The sequence below is a fragment of the Ammospiza caudacuta genome, chromosome 39, assembly GCF_027887145.1.
Source record: "Ammospiza caudacuta isolate bAmmCau1 chromosome 39, bAmmCau1.pri, whole genome shotgun sequence".
In the NCBI taxonomy this organism is placed as follows: Eukaryota; Metazoa; Chordata; class Aves; order Passeriformes; family Passerellidae; genus Ammospiza; species Ammospiza caudacuta.
This window is the reverse complement of record NC_080631.1, coordinates 520018-540939: the sequence shown is the minus strand read 5'-3', so window position 1 is coordinate 540939 and position 20922 is coordinate 520018. Positions and strand designations below refer to the sequence as shown.

Below are 20922 nucleotides of genomic sequence, written 5' to 3'. Positions count from 1 at the left end.
TTTTGAAATGGATTATGGGTGATTTTGGGCTGAATTTTGGGCTGAATTTTGGTCAGTTCTGGGTGAATTTTTGGGCTGAATTTTGGGCAATTCTGGGTGAATTTTGGGCTGAATTTTGGCTGATTTTTGGGCAATTTTGGGCTGAATTTTGGGTGATTTTAGGCGAATTTTGGGCTGAATTTTTGGCTGATTCTGGGTGAATTTTTGGGCTGAATTTTGGTCAATTCTGGTTGAATTTGGAGCTGAATTTTTGGTTGATTTTAGGCAAATTTTGAAGTGGCTTTTGGGTGATTTTGGGCTGAATTTTTGGGCTGAATTTTGGACAATTCTGGGTGAATTTTGGGCTGAATTTTTGGCTGATTTCAGGTGAATTTTGGGCTGAATTTTGGGTGATTTCAGGTGAATTTTGGGCTGAATTTTTGGCTGATTTCAGGTGAATTTTGGGCTGAATTTTGGTCAATTCTGGGTGAATTTTGGGCTGAATTTTTGGCTGATTTCAGGTGAATTTTGGGTTGAATTTTTGGCTGATTTCAGGTGAATTTTGGGCTGAATTTTGGCCAATTCTGGGTGAATTTTGGGCTGAATTTTTGGCTGATTTCAGGTGAATTTTGGGCTGAATTTTTGGCAGATTTCAGGTGAATTTTTGTGCTGAATTTTGTCCATTCCTGACGTGTTTCCCCGTTTCCCCAGGCCCCCGGCACTGGGTGTTCGACGAGGGGGAGATTTCAGCCGAATTCTCAGGGTTCATTTTGGGCTGAATTTTGGGTGATTTTAGGTGAATTTTGGGCTGAATTTTTGGCCAATTTTGGCTGAATTTTCAGCTGATTTTTGGGCATTTCTGGGTGAATTTTTGCCTGATTTCAGGTGAATTTTGGGCTGAATTTTGGTCAATTCTGGGTGAATTTTGGGCTGAATTTTTGGCTGATTTCAGGTGAATTTTGGGCTGAATTTTGACCAATTCTGGGTGAATTTTGGGCTGAATTTTTGGCTGATGTCAGGTGAATTTTGGGTGATTTTTAGGTGAATTTTGGGCTGAATTTTGGCCAGTTTTGGGCTGAATTTTTGGCTGATTTCAGGTGAATTTTGGGCTGAATTTTGGTCAATTCTGGGTGAATTTTGGGCTGAATTTTTGGCAGATTTCAGGTGAATTTTGCGCTGAATTCTTGGCTGATTTCAGGTGAATTTTGGGCTGAATTTTGACCAATTCTGGGTGAATTTTGGGTTGAATTTTTGGCTGATTTTGGGGCTGAATTTTGGGCTGATTTTAGGTGAATTTTGGGCTGAATTTTGGGTGATTTTTAGGTGAATTTTGGGCTGAATTTTGACCAATTCTGGGTGAATTTTGGGTTGAATTTTTGGCTGATTTTGGGGCTGAATTTTGGGCTGATTTTAGGTGAATTTTGGGCTGAATTTTTGGCTGATTTCAGGTGAATTTTGGGCTGAATTTTTGGCTGATTTTAGGTGAATTTTCAGCTGATTTTTGGGCATTTCTGGGTGAATTTTTGGCAGATTTCAGGTGAATTTTGTGCTGAATTTTGTCCATTCCTGACGTGTTTCCCCGTTTCCCCAGGCCCCCGGCACTGGGTGTTCGACGAGGGGGAGATTTCAGCCGAATTCTCAGGGTTCATTTTGGGCTGAATTTTGGGTGATTTTAGGTGAATTTTGGGCTGAATTTTTGGCCAATTTTGGCTGAATTTTCAGCTGATTTTTGGGCATTTCTGGGTGAATTTTTGGCAGATTTCAGGTGAATTTTGGGCTGAATTTTTGGCTGATTTCAGGTGAATTTTGGGCTGAATTTTGGTCAATTCTGGGTGAATTTTGGGCTGAATTTTGAGTGATTTCAGGTGAATTTTGGGCTGAATTTTGGCAGATTTCAGGTGAATTTTGGGCTGAATTTTGTCCATTCCTGACGTGTTTCCCCGTTTCCCCAGGCCCCCGGCACTGGGTGTTCGACGAGGGGGAGATTTCAGCCGAATTCTCAGGGCTCATTTTGGGCTGAATTTTGCCTGATTTTGGCTGAATTTTGGCTGATTTTAGGCGAATTTTGGGCTGAATTTTTGGCTGATTCTGGGTGAATTTTTGGGCTGAATTTTGGTCAATTCTGGTTGAATTTGGAGCTGAATTTTTGGTTGATTTTAGGCAAATTTTGAAGTGGCTTTTGGGTGATTTTGGGCTGAATTTTTGGGCTGAATTTTGGACAATTCTGGGTGAATTTTGGGCTGAATTTTTGGCTGATTTCAGGTGAATTTTGGGCTGAATTTTGGGTGATTTCAGGTGAATTTTGGGCTGAATTTTTGGCTGATTTCAGGTGAATTTTGGGCTGAATTTTTGGCTGATTTCAGGTGAATTTTGGGCTGAATTTTTGGCCAATTTTGGCTGAATTTTCAGCTGATTTTTGGGCATTTCTGGGTGAATTTTTGGCAGATTTCAGGTGAATTTTGGGCTGAATTTTTGGCAGATTTCAGGTGAATTTTGGGCTGAATTTTGTCCATTCCTGACGTGTTTCCCCGTTTCCCCAGGCCCCCGGCACTGGGTGTTCGACGAGGGGGAGATTTCAGCCGAATTCTCAGGGTTCATTTTGGGCTGAATTTTGGGTGATTTCAGGTGAATTTTGGGCTGAATTTTTGGCCAATTTTGGCTGAATTTTCAGCTGATTTTTGGGCATTTCTGGGTGAATTTTTGGCAGATTTCAGGTGAATTTTGGGTTGAATTTTTGGCTGATTTCAGGTGAATTTTGGGCTGAATTTTGGTCAATTCTGGGTGAATTTTGGGCTGAATTTTTGGCTGATTTCAGGTGAATTTTGGGCTGAATTTTTGGCAGATTTAAGGTGAATTTTGTGCTGAATTTTTGGCTGATTTCAGGTGAATTTTGGGCTGAATTTTGGCAGATTTCAGGTGAATTTTGTGCTGAATTTTGTCCATTTCTGACCGAATTTCCCCCATTTCCCCTCAGGCCCCGGCACTGGGTGTTCGACGAGGGGGAGATTTCAGCCGAATTCTCAGGGTTCATTTTGGGCTGAATTTTGCCTGATTTTGGCTGAATTTTGGGTGATTTTAGGCGAATTTTGGGCTGAATTTTTGGCTGATTCTGGGTGAATTTTTGGGCTGAATTTTGGTCAATTCTGGTTGAATTTGGAGCTGAATTTTTGGTTGATTTTAGGCAAATTTTGAAGTGGCTTTTGGGTGATTTTGGGCTGAATTTTTGGGCTGAATTTTGGACAATTCTGGGTGAATTTTGGGCTGAATTTTTGGTTGATTTTAGGCAAATTTTGAAATGGATTATGGGTGATTTTGGGCTGAATTTTGGGCTGAATTTTGGTCAGTTCTGGGTGAATTTTTGGGCTGAATTTTGGGCAATTCTGGGTGAATTTTGGGCTGAATTTTGGCTGATTTTTGGGCAATTTTGGGCTGAATTTTGGGTGATTTTAGGCGAATTTTGGGCTGAATTTTTGGCTGATTCTGGGTGAATTTTTGGGCTGAATTTTGGTCATTTCTGGTTGAATTTGGAGCTGAATTTTTGGTTGATTTCAGGCGAATTTTGAAGTGGATTTTGGGTGATTTTGGGCTGAATTTTTGGGCTGAATTTTGGTCACTTCTGGGTGAATTTTTGGGCTGAATTTTTGATTGATTTTAGGCGAATTTTGAAGTGGATTTTGGGTGATTTTGGGCTGAATTTCGGACTGAATTTTTGGGTGATTTTGGGCTGAATTTTGGGTGATTTTAGGTGAATTTTGAGGTGAATTTCGGGGTGAATTTTTGGGTGATTTTAGGTGAATTTTGGGCCGAATTTTTGGCCAATTCTGGGTGAATTTTCAGCTGCTTTTTGGGCAATTCCGGGTGAATTTTGGGCTGAATTTTGGGCTGAATTTTGAGCTAAATTTTGGTCAATTCTGGGTGAATTTTGAGCTGAATTTTGGGCTGAATTTTGGTCAATTCTGCGTGAATTTTTGGGCTGAACTTTGGCCAATCCTGGATGAATTTTGAGTGGAATTTTTGGTTGATTTTAGGCAAATTTTGAGCTGATTTTTGGGCAATTCTGGGTGAATTTTGGGCTGAATTTTGGTCAATTCTGGGTGAATTTTTGGGCTGAATGTTTGGTTGATTTTAGGCAAATTTTGAAGTGGCTTTTGGGTGATTTTGGGCTGAATTTTGGGCTGATTTTAGGTCAGTTCTGGGCGAATTTTGAGCTGAATTTCGGGCTGAATTTTGGGCTGAATTCTGGTCAATTCTGGATGAATTTTGAGCTGAATTTTTGGTTGATTTTAAACAAATTTTGGGCTGATTTTTGGGCAGTTCTGGGTGAATTTTGGGCTGAATTTTGGGTGATTTTTGGGCAATTTTGGGCTGAATTTTTGGCTGATTTTAGGTGAATTTTGGGATGAATTTTGACCAATTCTGGGTGAATTTTGGGTTGAATTTTTGGCTGATTTTGGGGCTGAATTTTGGGCTGATTTTAGGTGAATTTTTGGGCTGAATTTTGGGTGATTTTGGGCTGAATTTTGGGGTGAATTTTGGTCAATTCTGGGTGAATTATGGGCTGAATTTTGGGTGATTTTGGGGTGATTTTGGCTGAATTTTTGGCTGATTTTAGGTGAATTTTGGGCTGAATTTTGGCCAATTCTGGGTGAATTTTGGGCTGAATTTTGGTCAATTCTAGATGAATTTTGAGCTGAATTTTTGGTTGATTTTAGGCAAATTTTGAGCTGATTTTTGGGCAATTCTAGGTGAATTTTAGGTGAATTTTGGGCTGAATTTGGGGTGATTTTCGGCAAATTTTGAGGTGAATTTTGGGCTGAATTTTTGGCTGATTTCAGGTGAATTTTGTGCTGAATTTTGACCAATTCTGGGTGAATTTTGGGCTGAATTTTTGGCAGATTTCAGGTGAATTTTGGGCTGAATTTTTGGCTGATTTCAGGTGAATTTTGGGCTGAATTTTGGTCAATTCTGGGTGAATTTTGGGATGAATTTTTGGCTGATTTCAGGTGAATTTTGGGCTGAATTTTTGGCTGATTTTAGGTGAATTTTGGGCTGAATTTTGGGTGATTTTTAGGTGAATTTTGGGCTGAATTTTGGCCAATTCTGGGTGAATTTTGGGCTGAATTTTGGTCAATTCTAGATGAATTTTGAGCTGAATTTTTGGTTGATTTTAGGCAAATTTTGAGCTGATTTTTGGGCAATTCTAGGTGAATTTTAGGTGAATTTTGGGCTGAATTTGGGGTGATTTTCGGCAAATTTTGAGGTGAATTTTGGGCTGAATTTTTGGCTGATTTCAGGTGAATTTTGTGCTGAATTTTGACCAATTCTGGGTGAATTTTGGGCTGAATTTTTGGCAGATTTCAGGTGAATTTTGGGCTGAATTTTTGGCTGATTTCAGGTGAATTTTGGGCTGAATTTTGGTCAATTCTGGGTGAATTTTGGGATGAATTTTTGGCTGATTTCAGGTGAATTTTGGGCTGAATTTTTGGCTGATTTTAGGTGAATTTTGGGCTGAATTTTGGGTGATTTTTAGGTGAATTTTGGGCTGAATTTTGACCAATTCTGGGTGAATTTTGGGTTGAATTTTTGGCTGATTTTGGGGCTGAATTTTGGGCTGATTTCAGGTGAATTTTGTGCTGAATTTTTGGCTGATTTTAGGTGAATTTTCAGCTGATTTTTGGGCATTTCTGGGTGAATTTTTGGCAGATTTCAGGTGAATTTTGGGTTGAATTTTTGGCTGATTTCAGGTGAATTTTGGGCTGAATTTTGGTCAATTCTGGGTGAATTTTGGGCTGAATTTTTGGCTGATTTCAGGTGAATTTTGGGCTGAATTTTTGGCAGATTTAAGGTGAATTTTGTGCTGAATTTTTGGCTGATTTCAGGTGAATTTTGGGCTGAATTTTGGCAGATTTCAGGTGAATTTTGTGCTGAATTTTGTCCATTTCTGACCAAATTTCCCCCATTTCCCCCTCAGGCCCCGGCACTGGGTGTTCGACGAGGGGGAGATTTCAGCCGAATTCTCAGGGTTCATTTTGGGCTGAATTTTGCCTGATTTTGGCTGAATTTTGGGTGATTTTAGGCGAATTTTGGGCTGAATTTTTGGCTGATTCTGGGTGAATTTTTGGGCTGAATTTTGGTCAATTCTGGTTGAATTTGGAGCTGAATTTTTGGTTGATTTTAGGCAAATTTTGAAGTGGCTTTTGGGTGATTTTGGGCTGAATTTTTGGGCTGAATTTTGGACAATTCTGGGTGAATTTTGGGCTGAATTTTTGGCAGATTTCAGGTGAATTTTGGGCTGAATTTTTGGCCAATTTTGGCTGAATTTTCAGCTGATTTTTGGGCATTTCTGGGTGAATTTTTGGCAGATTTCAGGTGAATTTTGGGCTGAATTTTTGGCTGATTTCAGGTGAATTTTGGGCTGAATTTTGGTCAATTCTGGGTGAATTTTGGGCTGAATTTTTGGCAGATTTCAGGTGAATTTTGGGCTGAATTTTGACCAATTCTGGGTGAATTTTGGGCTGAATTTTTGGCTGATTTCAGGTGAATTTTGGGTGATTTTTAGGTGAATTTTGGGCTGAATTTTGGCCAGTTTTGGGCTGAATTTTTGGCTGATTTCAGGTGAATTTTGGGCTGAATTTTGGTCAATTCTGGGTGAATTTTGGGCTGAATTTTTGGCTGATTTCAGGTGAATTTTGCGCTGAATTCTTGGCTGATTTCAGGTGAATTTTGGGCTGAATTTTGACCAATTCTGGGTGAATTTTGGGTTGAATTTTTGGCTGATTTTGGGGCTGAATTTTGGGCTGATTTTAGGTGAATTTTGGGCTGAATTTTGGGTGATTTTTAGGTGAATTTTGGGCTGAATTTTGACCAATTCTGGGTGAATTTTGGGTTGAATTTTTGGCTGATTTTGGGGCTGAATTTTGGGCTGATTTTAGGTGAATTTTGGGCTGAATTTTTGGCTGATTTCAGGTGAATTTTGGGCTGAATTTTTGGCTGATTTTAGGTGAATTTTCAGCTGATTTTTGGGCATTTCTGGGTGAATTTTTGGCAGATTTCAGGTGAATTTTGGGCTGAATTTTGGTCAATTCTGGGTGAATTTTGGGCTGAATTTTTGGCTGATTTCAGGTGAATTTTGGGCTGAATTTTGACCAATTCTGGGTGAATTTTGGGCTGAATTTTTGGCTGATTTCAGGTGAATTTTGGGTGATTTTTAGGTGAATTTTGGGCTGAATTTTGGCCAGTTTTGGGCTGAATTTTTGGCTGATTTCAGGTGAATTTTGGGCTGAATTTTGGTCAATTCTGGGTGAATTTTGGGCTGAATTTTTGGCTGATTTCAGGTGAATTTTGCGCTGAATTCTTGGCTGATTTCAGGTGAATTTTGGGCTGAATTTTGACCAATTCTGGGTGAATTTTGGGTTGAATTTTTGGCTGATTTTGGGGCTGAATTTTGGGCTGATTTTAGGTGAATTTTGGGCTGAATTTTGGGTGATTTTTAGGTGAATTTTGGGCTGAATTTTGACCAATTCTGGGTGAATTTTGGGTTGAATTTTTGGCTGATTTTGGGGCTGAATTTTGGGCTGATTTTAGGTGAATTTTGGGCTGAATTTTTGGCTGATTTCAGGTGAATTTTGGGCTGAATTTTTGGCTGATTTTAGGTGAATTTTCAGCTGATTTTTGGGCATTTCTGGGTGAATTTTTGGCAGATTTCAGGTGAATTTTGGGCTGAATTTTGGTCAATTCTGGGTGAATTTTGGGCTGAATTTTTGGCAGATTTCAGGTGAATTTTGGGCTGAATTCTGTCCATTCCTGACGTGTTTCCCCGTTTCCCCAGGCCCCCGGCACTGGGTGTTCGACGAGGGGGAGATTTCAGCCGAATTCTCAGGGTTCATTTTGGGCTGAATTTTGGGTGATTTTAGGTGAATTTTGGGCTGAATTTTTGGCCAATTTTGGCTGAATTTTCAGCTGATTTTTGGGCATTTCTGGGTGAATTTTTGGCAGATTTCAGGTGAATTTTGGGCTGAATTTTTGGCTGATTTCAGGTGAATTTTGGGCTGAATTTTGGTCAATTCTGGGTGAATTATGGGCTGAATTTTGGGTGATTTCAGGTGAATTTTGGGCTGAATTTTGGCAGATTTCAGGTGAATTTTGGGCTGAATTTTGTCCATTCCTGACGTGTTTCCCCGTTTCCCCAGGCCCCCGGCACTGGGTGTTCGACGAGGGGGAGATTTCAGCCGAATTCTCAGGGCTCATTTTGGGCTGAATTTTGCCTGATTTTGGCTGAATTTTGGCTGATTTTAGGCGAATTTTGGGCTGAATTTTTGGCTGATTCTGGGTGAATTTTTGGGCTGAATTTTGGTCAATTCTGGTTGAATTTGGAGCTGAATTTTTGGTTGATTTTAGGCAAATTTTGAAGTGGCTTTTGGGTGATTTTGGGCTGAATTTTTGGGCTGAATTTTGGACAATTCTGGGTGAATTTTGGGCTGAATTTTTGGCTGATTTCAGGTGAATTTTGGGCTGAATTTTGGGTGATTTCAGGTGAATTTTGGGCTGAATTTTCGGCCAATTTTGGCTGAATTTTCAGCTGATTTTTGGGCATTTCTGGGTGAATTTTTGGCAGATTTCAGGTGAATTTTGGGCTGAATTTTTGGCTGATTTCAGGTGAATTTTGGGCTGAATTTTTGGCAGATTTCAGGTGAATTTTTGTGCTGAATTTTGTCCATTCCTGACGTGTTTCCCCGTTTCCCCAGGCCCCCGGCACTGGGTGTTCGACGAGGGGGAGATTTCAGCCGAATTCTCAGGGTTCATTTTGGGCTGAATTTTGGGTGATTTTAGGTGAATTTTGGGCTGAATTTTTGGCCAATTTTGGCTGAATTTTCAGCTGATTTTTGGGCATTTCTGGGTGAATTTTTGGCTGATTTCAGGTGAATTTTGGGCTGAATTTTGGTCAATTCTGGGTGAATTTTGGGCTGAATTTTTGGCTGATTTCAGGTGAATTTTGGGCTGAATTTTTGGCAGATTTCAGGTGAATTTTGGGCTGAATTCTGTCCATTCCTGACGTGTTTGCCCGTTTCCCCAGGCCCCCGGCACTGGGTGTTCGACGAGGGGGAGATTTCAGCCGAATTCTCAGGGTTCATTTTGGGCTGAATTTTGGGTGATTTTAGGTGAATTTTGGGCTGAATTTTTGGCCAATTTTGGCTGAATTTTCAGCTGATTTTTGGGCATTTCTGGGTGAATTTTTGGCAGATTTCAGGTGAATTTTGGGCTGAATTTTTGGCTGATTTCAGGTGAATTTTGGGCTGAATTTTTGGCAGATTTCAGGTGAATTTTGGGCTGAATTTTTGGCAGATTTCAGGTGAATTTTGTGCTGAATTTTTGGCCAATTTTGGCTGAATTTTCAGCTGATTTTTGGGCATTTCTGGGTGAATTTTTGGCTGATTTCAGGTGAATTTTGGGTTGAATTTTTGGCTGATTTCAGGTGAATTTTGGGCTGAATTTTGACCAATTCTGGGTGAATTTTGGGCTGAATTTTTGGCTGATTTCAGGTGAATTTTGGGTGATTTTTAGGTGAATTTTGGGCTGAATTTTGGCCAGTTTTGGGCTGAATTTTTGGCTGATTTCAGGTGAATTTTGGGCTGAATTTTGGTCAATTCTGGGTGAATTTTGGGCTGAATTTTTGGCAGATTTCAGGTGAATTTTGGGCTGAATTTTTGGCAGATTTCAGGTGAATTTTGGGCTGAATTTTGTCCATTCCTGACGTGTTTCCCCGTTTCCCCAGGCCCCCGGCACTGGGTGTTCGACGAGGGGGAGATTTCAGCCGAATTCTCAGGGTTCATTTTGGGCTGAATTTTGCCTGATTTTGGCTGAATTTTGGCTGATTTTAGGCGAATTTTGGGCTGAATTTTTGGCTGATTCTGGGTGAATTTTTGGGCTGAATTTTGGTCAATTCTGGTTGAATTTGGAGCTGAATTTTTGGTTGATTTTAGGCAAATTTTGAAGTGGCTTTTGGGTGATTTTGGGCTGAATTTTTGGGCTGAATTTTGGACAATTCTGGGTGAATTTTGGGCTGAATTTTTGGCTGATTTCAGGTGAATTTTGGGCTGAATTTTGGGTGATTTCAGGTGAATTTTGGGCTGAATTTTCGGCCAATTTTGGCTGAATTTTCAGCTGATTTTTGGGCATTTCTGGGTGAATTTTTGGCAGATTTCAGGTGAATTTTGGGCTGAATTTTTGGCTGATTTCAGGTGAATTTTGGGCTGAATTTTTGGCAGATTTCAGGTGAATTTTTGTGCTGAATTTTGTCCATTCCTGACGTGTTTGCCCGTTTCCCCAGGCCCCCGGCACTGGGTGTTCGACGAGGGGGAGATTTCAGCCGAATTCTCAGGGTTCATTTTGGGCTGAATTTTGGGTGATTTTAGGTGAATTTTGTGCTGAATTTTTGGCCAATTTTGGCTGAATTTTCAGCTGATTTTTGGGCATTTCTGGGTGAATTTTTGGCTGATTTCAGGTGAATTTTGGGCTGAATTTTGGTCAATTCTGGGTGAATTTTGGGCTGAATTTTTGGCTGATTTCAGGTGAATTTTGGGTTGAATTTTTGGCTGATTTCAGGTGAATTTTGGGCTGAATTTTGGTCAATTCTGGGTGAATTTTGGGCTGAATTTTTGGCAGATTTCAGGTGAATTTTGGGCTGAATTTTTGGCAGATTTCAGGTGAATTTTGGGCTGAATTCTGTCCATTCCCGACGTGTTTCCCCGTTTCCCCAGGCCCCCGGCACTGGGTGTTCGACGAGGGGGAGATTTCAGCCGAATTCTCAGGGTTCATTTTGGGCTGAATTTTGGGTGATTTTAGGTGAATTTTGTGCTGAATTTTTGGCCAATTTTGGCTGAATTTTCAGCTGATTTTTGGGCATTTCTGGGTGAATTTTTGGCTGATTTCAGGTGAATTTTGGGCTGAATTTTGGTCAATTCTGGGTGAATTTTGGGCTGAATTTTTGGCTGATTTCAGGTGAATTTTGGGTTGAATTTTTGGCTGATTTCAGGTGAATTTTGGGCTGAATTTTGGTCAATTCTGGGTGAATTTTGGGCTGAATTTTTGGCAGATTTCAGGTGAATTTTGGGCTGAATTTTTGGCAGATTTCAGGTGAATTTTGTGCTGAATTCTGTCCATTCCTGACGTGTTTGCCCGTTTCCCCAGGCCCCCGGCACTGGGTGTTCGACGAGGGCGTCCTGGCTCCCGGCTACCCCCGGCCCCTGGCCCAGCTCGGCCGCGGCGTCCCCGGGGACCGCGTGGACGCCGCCCTGCTCTGGCTGCCCAGCGGCCACACCTACCTCTTCCGCGGCGACAAGTGCGTGCCCGGGGCCCTCCGGAACCTTCCGGGGCCTTCCGGGGCCTTCCCCAAATTTCTGGGATTTTTTGGGATTTTTTTCTCCAGAAATTCTGCTCTTTTTCTGCGCCTTTCAGGACCTGTCTGGGGCTATTTCTGGGTTCTTTTGGGACCTTCCAGGACCTTCTCTGAACCTTCCGGGACCTTCCCGAAATTTCTGGGATTTTTTGGGATTTTTTGGGATTTTTTTTCCCGGAATTTTTGGGGCTTTTTCTGCGCCTTTCGGGACCTATCTGGGCTCTTTCTGGGTTCTTTTGGGACCTTCCAGAACCTTCTCTGAACCTTCCAGAACCTTCTCTGAACCTTCCGGGACCTTCCCCAAATTTCTGGGATTTTTGGGGATTTTTGGGGATTTTTTTTCACAGAAATTCTGCTCTTTTTATGCGCCTTTTGGGACCTGTGTGAACTTTTTCTGGGACATTTTCGGGCTCTTTTGGGACCTTCCAGGACCTTCTCTGAACCTTCTGGAACCTTCTGGGACCTTCCAGAAATTTCTGGGATTTTTTGGGATTTTTTGGGATTTTTTTTCCCGGAATTTTTGGGGCTTTTTCTGCATCTTTCAGGACCTGTCTGGGGCTGTTTCTGGGCTTTTTTGGGACCTTCCAGGACCTTCTCTGAACCTTCCAGGACCTTTCTGGACTTTCCGGAACCTTCCAGAAATTTCTGGGATTTTTTGGGATTTTTTTGGGGATTTTTTTTCCCGGAATTTTTGGGGCTTTCTCTGCATCTTTCAGGACCTGTCTGGGGCTGTTTCTGGGACCTTTCTGGGTTCCTTTGTGACCTTCCAGGACCTTCTCTGAACCTTCCGGAACCTTCCCGAAATTTCTGGGATTTTTTGAGATTTTTTTTCCCAGAAATTCTGCTCTTTTTATGCGCCTTTCAGGACCTGTCTCTTCTATTTCTGGGCTTTTTTGGCACCTTCCAGGACCTTTCTAGACTTTCTGGAACCTTCTCTGAACCTTCCGGAGCCTTCCAGGACCTTCCCCAAATTTCTGGGATTTTTTGGGATTTTTTTCTCCAGAAATTCTGCTCTTTTTATGCGCCTTTCAGGACCTGTCTGGGGCTATTTCTGGGTTCTTTTGGGACCTTCCAGGACCTTCTCTGAACCTTCCAGAACCTTCTCTGAACCTTTCAGGACCTTTCTGGACCTTCCGGGACCTTCCCAAAATTTCTGGGATTTTTTGGGATTTTTTTCTGGAATTTTTGGGGCTTTTTCTGCATCTTTCAGGACCTGTCTGGGCTCTTTCTGGGTTCTTTTGGGACCTTCCAGGACCTTCTCTGAACCTTCTGGAACCTTCTCTGAACCTTTCAGGACCTTTCTGGACCTTCCCAAAATTTCTGGGATTTTTGGGGATTTTTTGGGATTTTTTGGGATTTTTTTTCCCGGAATTTTTGGGGCTTTTTCTGCATCTTTCAGGACCTGTCTGGGCTCTTTCTGGGTTCTTTTGGGACCTTCCAGGACCTTCTCTGAACCTTCCAGAACCTTCTCTGAACCTTCCGGGACCTTCCCGAAATTTCTGGGATTTTTTAGGGAATTTTTGGGATTTTTTGGGATTTTTTTTTCCCGCAATTTTGGGGCTTTCTCTGCATCTTTCAGGACCTTCCTGGGCTCTTTTCGGACCTTTCAGGACCCGAACCCCCCAAAATTCCCCAAATTGACCCAAATCCCCCCCATTTTCCCAAAATCCCCCCAAATTTTCCCCCAAATTTTCCCCCAAATTTCCCCAAAACTCCCCCCCAAATTTCCCCCCAAATCCCCCATATTTTCCCCAAATTCCCCCAAAATCCCCCAAATTCCTCCCCAAATTTTCCCCAATTTTCCCAAAATCCCCCAAATTCCCCCAAAGTCCCCCAAAATTCCTCCCTGAATCCCCCAAATTTCCCCAAATTCTCCCCAATTCATTAAATTTCCCAAAATTCCCCCCAAATTTTCCCCCAAAATCCCCCAAAATTCCTCCCCAAAATCCCCCAAATTTCCCCCAAATTTTCTCCAAATTTCCCCAAATTTTTCCCAATTTTTCCCCAATTTCCCTCCAATTTTCCCCCCAATATTCCCCCAAATTTTCCCCAAAAATTCCCCCAAATTTTCCCCAATTACCCCCCAAATTTCCCCCAATTTCTCCCCAAATTTCCCCCAATTTTCCCCCAATTTTTCCCAAATTTCCCCCAATTTCCCACAAATTTCCCCCAATTTTTCCATCAACTTTTCCCCCAATTTTCCCCCAATTCCCCCCAATTTTTCCCATATTTTCCCCTATTTTTCCCTCAATTTTTCCCAATTTTCCCCCAAATTTTCCCCAATTTCCCCCAATTTTCCCCCAAATTTCCCCCCCATTTTCCCAATTTTTCCCCAAATTTCCCCCCAAATTTCCCCCAATTTTTCCCTCAATTTTTCACCCAATTTCCCCCAATTTTCCCCAAATTTCCCCCAATTTTCCCCCAATTTTCCCCCAAATTTTTCCCAATTGTTCCCCCCAAATTTTCTCAAATTTCCCCCAATTTCCCCCAATTTCTCCCCAAATTTCCCCCAAATTTTCCCCCAATTTCCCCCCAAAATTTTCCCCCAAATTTTCCCCAATTTTCCCCAATTTCCCCCAATTTCCCCCCAATTTCCCTTTAATTTTCCCCCTAATTTTCCCCCAAATTTCCCCCAATTTTTCCCCAATTTTCCCTCCAATTTTCCCCCAATTTTCCCTCAATTTTTCCCTCAATTTTTCCCAAATTTCCCCCAATTTTTCCCCAATTTCCACCCTAATTTCCCCTCCAATTTCCCCCAAATTTCCCTCAATTTTTCCCTCAATTTTTCCCAATTTTCCCCCAAATTTTCCCCAAAATTTCCCCCAATTTTTCCCTCAATTTTTCCCCATTTTTTCCCCCAAATTTTCCCAATTTCCCCCGACCCCCGCAGGTATTACCGGCTGAACGAGGCCCTGGGGGCCGTGGACCCCGAGTACCCCAAAAGCATCGAGGTCTGGGGGGTCCCCCCCAGCCCCCGCGGAGCCTTCATGGGACCCGACGACGGTGAGACCCCAAAATCCCCAAAATTCACCCCAAAATCCCCCAAAATTCCCCAAAAATCCCAGAAAAATTCCCCAAAAATTCCCCCCAAAAAATCCCCAAAACATCATCAAACCCCCCCCCAGAAATCCCAGAAAAATCCCCAAAAATATCCTCAAAATTCCCCCAAAAATCCCCAAAAATACCCAAAAAAATCCCCCAAAAAATCCCAAAATAATCCCGCCAAAAATCTCAAAAAAGAAACCCCAAAAATCCCCCCCAAAATCCCCCAAAAAATCCCCCAAAAATCATCAAAAATCTCCCCCAAAAAACCCCAAAAAACCCGAAAAAATCCCCAAAAAAATCCCCCAAAAATGCTCCCAAAAATCCCCAAAAAATCCCCCCAAAATTCCCAAAACATTCCCCAAAAATCCCAGAAAAATTCCCCAAAAATTCCCCCAAAAATTCCCCAAAACATCATCAAAAACCCCCCCAGAAATCCCAGAAAAATCCCCCAAAATATCCTCAAAATTCCCCCAAAAATCCCCAAAAATACCCAAAAAAATCCCCCAAAAAATCCCAAAATAATCCCCCCAAAAATCTCAAAAAAGAAACCCCAAAAATCCCCCCCAAAATCCCCCAAAAAATCCCCCAAAAATGCTCCCAAAAATCCCCAAAAAATCCCCCAAAAATTCCCAAAACATTCCCCAAAAATCCCAGAAAAATTCCCCAAAAATTCCCCCAAAAATTCCCCAAAACATCATCAAAAACCCCCCCAGAAATCCCAGAAAAATCCCCCAAAATATCCTCAAAATTCCCCCAAAAATCCCCAAAAATACCCAAAAAAATCCTCCAAAAATATCCCAAAATAATCCCGCCAAAAATCTCAAAAAAGAAACCCCCAAAAAATCCCCCAAAAATGCTCCCAAAAATCCCCAAAAAATCCCCCAAAAATTCCCAAAACATTCCCCAAAAATCCCAGAAAAATTCCCCAAAAATTCCCCCCAAAAATCCCCAAAACATCATCAAACCCCCCCCCAGAAATCCCAGAAAAATCCCCAAAAATATCCTCAAAATTCCCCCAAAAATCCCCAAAAATACCCAAAAAAATCCCCCAAAAAATCCCAAAATAATCCCGCCAAAAATCTCAAAAAAGAAACCCCAAAAATGCCCCCAAAATCCCCCAAAAAATCCCCCAAAAATCATCAAAAATCTCCCCCAAAAAACCCCAAAAAACCCGAAAAAATCCCCCAAAAAATCCCCCAAAAATGCTCCCAAAAATCCCCAAAAAATCCCCCCAAAATTCCCAAAACATTCCCCAAAAATCCCAGAAAAATTCCCCAAAAATTCCCCCAAAAAATCCCCAAAACATCATCAAAAACCCCCCCAGAAATCCCAGAAAAATCCCCCAAAATATCCTCAAAATTCTCCCAAAAATCCCTCCAAAAATCCCAAAATAATCCCCCCAAAAATCTCAAAAAAAAAAAAAAAACCAAAAATTCTCCCCAAAATCCCCCAAAATCTCCCCCCAAAAATTCCAAAAAAATTCCCAAAAAATCCCCAAAAAATTCCCACAAAATCCCCAAAAAATCCCCCAAAAATCATCAAAAATGCCCCCAAAATCCCCCAAAAAATCCCTCAAATCCCAAAAAAAGTGTCCAAAAATCCCCCGAAATCCCCCCAAAAATCCCTAAAAATCCCCAGAAAAATCCCTAAAAAAATAAAAAAAAAATCCCCAAAAAAATCATCAGAAATCGCCCCCAAAAATCCCTGAAAATCCCCCAATAAATCCCCGAAAAATCTCCCAAAAAATCCCCTCAAGAATTTCCCAAAATCCTCCAAAAATTCTCCCAAAAATCCCCAAAAAGCCCCAAAAAAACACTCAAAAAAAGGCCCAAATTTGGGGTTTTTTGGGGATTTTTTGGGGATTTTTTGGTGCATTTTTTGGGAATTTTTTGTGGGATTTTTGGTGATTTTTTTGGGAATTTCCGGGGATTTTTTGGGGGATTTTTAGGGGATTTTTGGCGGATTTTTTGAGGGATTTTTTTGGGGGGGTTTTTTGGGGATATTTTGTGGAATTTTTGGTGATTTTTTGGGGAATTTTTGGGGGATTTTTTTGGGGATTTTTTTGGGGATTTTTTGGGAATTTTTGGTGCATTTTTTGGGAATTTTTTGTGGGACATTTGGTGATTTTTTTTGGGAATTTTCGGGGATTTTTTGGGGGATTTTTAGGGGATTTTTTGCGGATTTTTTGAGGGATTTTTTTGGGGGGTTTTTTTGGGGATATTTTGTGGAATTTTTGGTGATTTTTTTGGGAATTTTTAGGGGATTTTTTTGGGGATTTTTTGGGAATTTTTGGTGCATTTTTTGGGAATTTTTTGTGGGACATTTGGTGATTTTTTTGGGAATTGTCGGGGATTTTTTGGGGGATTTTTAGGGGATTTTTGGCGGATTTTTTGAGGGATTTTTTGGGGGGGTTTTTGGGGATATTTTATGGAATTTTTGGTGATTTTTTGGGGAATTTTTGGGGGATTTTTAGGGGATTTTTTTGGGGATTTTTTGGGAATTTTTGGTGCATTTTTTGGGAATTTTTTGTGGGACATTTGGTGATTTTTTTGGGGAATTTTCGGGGATTTTTTGGGGGATTTTTAGGGGATTTTTTGCGGATTTTTTGAGGGATTTTTTGGGGGGTTTTTTTGGGGATATTTTGTGGAATTTTTGGTGATTTTTTTGGGAATTTTTAGGGGATTTTTTTTGGGATTTTTTGGGAATTTTTGGTACATTTTTTGGGAATTTTTTGTGGGATTTTTGGTGATTTTTTTGGGAATTTCCGGGGATTTTTGGGGGGATTTTTAGGGGATTTTTGGCGGATTTTTTGAGGGATTTTTTTGGGGGGGTTTTTTGGGGATATTTTGTGGAATTTTTGGTGATTTTTTGGGGAATTTTTGGGGGATTTTTTTGGGGATTTTTTTGGGGATTTTTTGGGAATTTTTGGTGCATTTTTTGGGAATTTTTTGTGGGACATTTGGTGATTTTTTTTGGGAATTTTCGGGGATTTTTTGGGGGATTTTTAGGGGATTTTTTGCGGATTTTTTGAGGGATTTTTTGGGGGGTTTTTTGGGGATATTTTGTGGAATTTTTGGTGATTTTTTTGGGAATTTTTAGGGGATTTTTTTGGGGATTTTTTGGGAATTTTTGGTGCATTTTTTGGGAATTTTTTGTGGGATTTTTGGTGATTTTTTTTGGGAATTTTCGGGGATTTTTTTGGGGATTTTTAGGGGATTTTTTGCGGATTTTTTGAGGGATTTTTTTGGGTAATTTTTGGGGGATTTTTTGGGGGATTTTTTGGGGTAATTTTTGGGGGATTTTTTGGGGGGATTTTTTTTGGGGATTTTTTGGGAATTTTTTGGTGCATTTTTTTGGGAATTTTTTGTGACTTTTTTGTGATTTTTTGGGGACTATTTTTTGGGGGTATTTTTGGGGGGACTTTTGAGCGGAGTCCGCCCCCATCTTTAACCCTTTACCCCCCGCTCCCCACCAACTTTTCCCTCACTTTCCACCCAATTTTCCCCGATTTTCCCCCAATTTTTCCCCCTATTTTTCCCCCGTTTTTTTCCCCCATTCCCGCCCTCCCGTTCGGAACCGGTTTAACCCGGTTTTTCCCGGTTTTTCCCGGTTTTCCCCGGTGCCGTTGCAGCCTTCACGTATTTCTACCGCTCGCAGCTGTACTGGAAGTTCGACAACGCCGCCCTGCGCGTCCTGCCCGGCTTCCCCAAATCCGCGCTCCGCGATTGGCTGGGCTGCCCCGCCCCGGCCCCGCCCACCGGCCCCGCCCCGCCCGACACCGAGGTCATCGTCATCGCCGTGGGGGCGGGGCCGGCGGCGTGGGCGGGGCCGACGGCGCTGCTGGGCGTGGCCGCGGCGCTGGGGGGCGTGGCCTTGTTCTGGCGGCGCCGGGGCGGGGCCCACGCCCACCTGAGGCGGTGCCAGCGCTCGCTGCTGCCCCGCGTCTAGCCACGCCCACTTTTTTAATGAAATGGCGGGGGGACACGCCCGCTTGGCACGGGCACGCCCCTCCGGGTTGCCCGGAGGCGCCCCCGCTTTGCATGGACACGCCCACCTGACCGGTCCGGACACGCCCCGAACCCATCCGGACACGCCCACCTGATTTAGCAGGCCACGCCCACAGACTCGCCCAATGAGTCGCCTGGCCACGCCCGCTTCATTGGACACGCCCACCTGACTCGCCTGGACACGCCCACTTTGTAAGGACACGCCCCTAGACTGACAAGGCCACGCCCACTTTGCATGGACACGCCCCCCAGAGTGACAAGGTCACACCCACTTTGTAAGGACACGCCCCCAGAGTGACAGGGCCACGCCCACTTTGTAAGGACGCACCCCCAGACTGGCCTGGCCACGCCCACTTTGCATGGCCACGCCCCTAGATTGACAAGGCCACGCGCACTTTGTAACGACACGCCCCCACGCTGACCTGGCCACGCCCACTGTGCATGGACACGCCCCCCAGAGTCACGCAATGACTCGTCTGGCCACGCCCACTTTGTGCTGCCCCTCATTAGAACCGCCTGGCCACGCCCATTTCATTGGACACGCCCACATCACTCGCGGGACACGCACACTTTATTCGGACACGCCCCCAAATTCAGCTGGCCACGCCCACTTTGAATGGACACGCCCCCAGACTCATCCAATGACTCACCTGGCCACGCCCACTTTGTATTGTTGCTCATTAGACCCGCCTGGCCCCGCCCACCCCTATGGCCACGCCCACCTGTCCGAAGGACTCGTTTGGCCCCACCCACTTCATAGGGACACGCCCACTTGGGGTAACCACACCCATGTGGTGAGGACACGCCTACTTTTCATGGACACGCCCACCCGACCCACCTGGCCACGCCCATTTTGTGTCGACACAACCACGTGACTTTCCTGGCCACGCCCACTTTGCATTGACACGCCCCTTGACTGACACGACCACGCCCACATCGCGTGACCACACCCACGGCCTCCCCGGGCCACGCCCACTCGCCTGGCCACACCCCCCCGACAATCCTGACCACGCCCCTTCTCTTTGCCACGCCCCCAAACTCGCCCGGACACTCCCTCCCACCCTCACAAGCCACGCCCCCCTCTGTTAAGCCACGCCCCTTGTGCTGCCCAGGCCACGCCCACACACCCCTTTCCCGCTGGCCACGCCCCTTTTCCCATTCATGGTGCTGCGGGTTGAGCCCCGCCCCCTCCTCCTTCTCCCCGATTGGCCGAGAGAGAGGGGGCGGGGTTATGCAAATGAAGGGGGCGGAGCTTGGGGTGGGTGTTCTGGGTTTTTTTTACAATTTTCCCGCAGGACGGGATGGGGGGCGGGGCCACGGCCAGGCCACGCCCCCGGGAGGGGGTGGGATGAATAAATAATGAGTGAATAATTAACGAATTAATAAAGGAGAGAAAGGAAATGGCGCGGACTGGTTTGTGCTGGTTTGGACTGGTTTGGACTGGTTTGGACTGGTTTGGGGTTTGGAGGGGGAGAAATGGGGAAAAAACGGGGAAAAACGGCGAAAAAATGGGGAAAAAACAGTGAAAAAACGGTGAAAATCGGTAAAAAAAATGGCGAAAAACGGTGAAAATACGGCGGAAATTAGAGAAAAATGGGGGAAACGCGGGAAGGAAAGGGTTAAAAGTGGGGGGAAATGGGAACTGGGGTTACTGGTTTGTACTGGGAGGGACTGGGAGGGGAAAAATGGGGAAAAAACGGCGAAAATCAGGGAAAAAACGGGAAAAACGGTTTAAAAATGGGGAAAATCGGTGAAAAAACGGGAAATCAGAGAAAAATGGGGGAAACGTGGGAAGGAAAGGGTTAAAAGTGGGAGGAAATGGGAACTGGGGTTACTGGTTTGGACTGGGAGGGACTGGGAGGGAGAAAACGGGGAAAAAAACGGCGAAAATTGGGTGAAAATCGGTGGAAAAAAATGGGGAAAATGTGGCAAAAAATGGGCAAAGAAAGGGTTAAAAATGGCACTCAAAGGGTTAAAAATGGGGGGAAAAATAAGGCAAGGAAAGGGTTAAAAACGGGGAAAAACGGGAAACTGGGGTGACTGGTTTGTACTGGGAGGGGAAAAATGGGGAAAATTGGGCGAAAAATGAGCAAAAAAGCGAGAAAAAAAGGGGTTAAAAACGGCGTTTGAAGGGTTAAAACGTCAAAAAACGCGTTAAAAATGGGGGGAAATGGGAACTGGTTTGGACTGGTTTGGACTGGTTTGGACTGGGAAGGGAAAAATGGGGAAAAAACGGCAAAAATTGGGGAAAAAAATGGAGAAATCCGGGTTGAAAAATGAGCAGAAAATGGGGGGAGGAAAGGGTTAAAAATGGGGGGGAAATCGGGGAACTGGTTTGTACTGGTTTGTACTGGTTTGGACTGGTTTGGACTGGTTTGGACTGGTTTGGACTGGGAGGGGAAAAATGGGGGAAAAATTGGGTGAAAAAACGGGGAAAAAAAGGGCACGGGAAGGGTTAAAAACGGGGGAAATGGGGGGCTGCTGGTTTGCATAAAT

The 20922-nt window shown here is 43.4% G+C and overlaps 1 protein-coding gene across 1 annotated transcript; it reads left to right on the top strand.

Moving 5' to 3' along the window:
* The first annotated feature begins 3281 nt into the window (after window positions 1–3281).
* Window positions 3282–19820, top strand: LOC131570821 (matrix metalloproteinase-14-like). The gene is made up of 4 exons (XM_058823200.1): window positions 3282–3285; window positions 11167–11317; window positions 14265–14377; window positions 18051–19820. The coding sequence occupies exons 1-4, from the start codon at window positions 3282–3284 to the stop codon at window positions 18365–18367; spliced, it is 585 nt and encodes a 194-aa protein (XP_058679183.1). The 3' UTR covers window positions 18368–19820.
* The last annotated feature ends 1102 nt before the right edge of the window (window positions 19821–20922 follow it).

Coding starts and splice junctions, on each gene's coding strand:
- LOC131570821 (XM_058823200.1), top strand. Junction 11,318..14,264: donor TACCTCTTCCGCGGCGACAA/GTGCGTGCCCGG, acceptor CGACCCCCGCAG/GTATTACCGGCTGAACGAGG. Junction 14,378..18,050: donor CTTCATGGGACCCGACGACG/GTGAGACCCCAA, acceptor GTGCCGTTGCAG/CCTTCACGTATTTCTACCGC.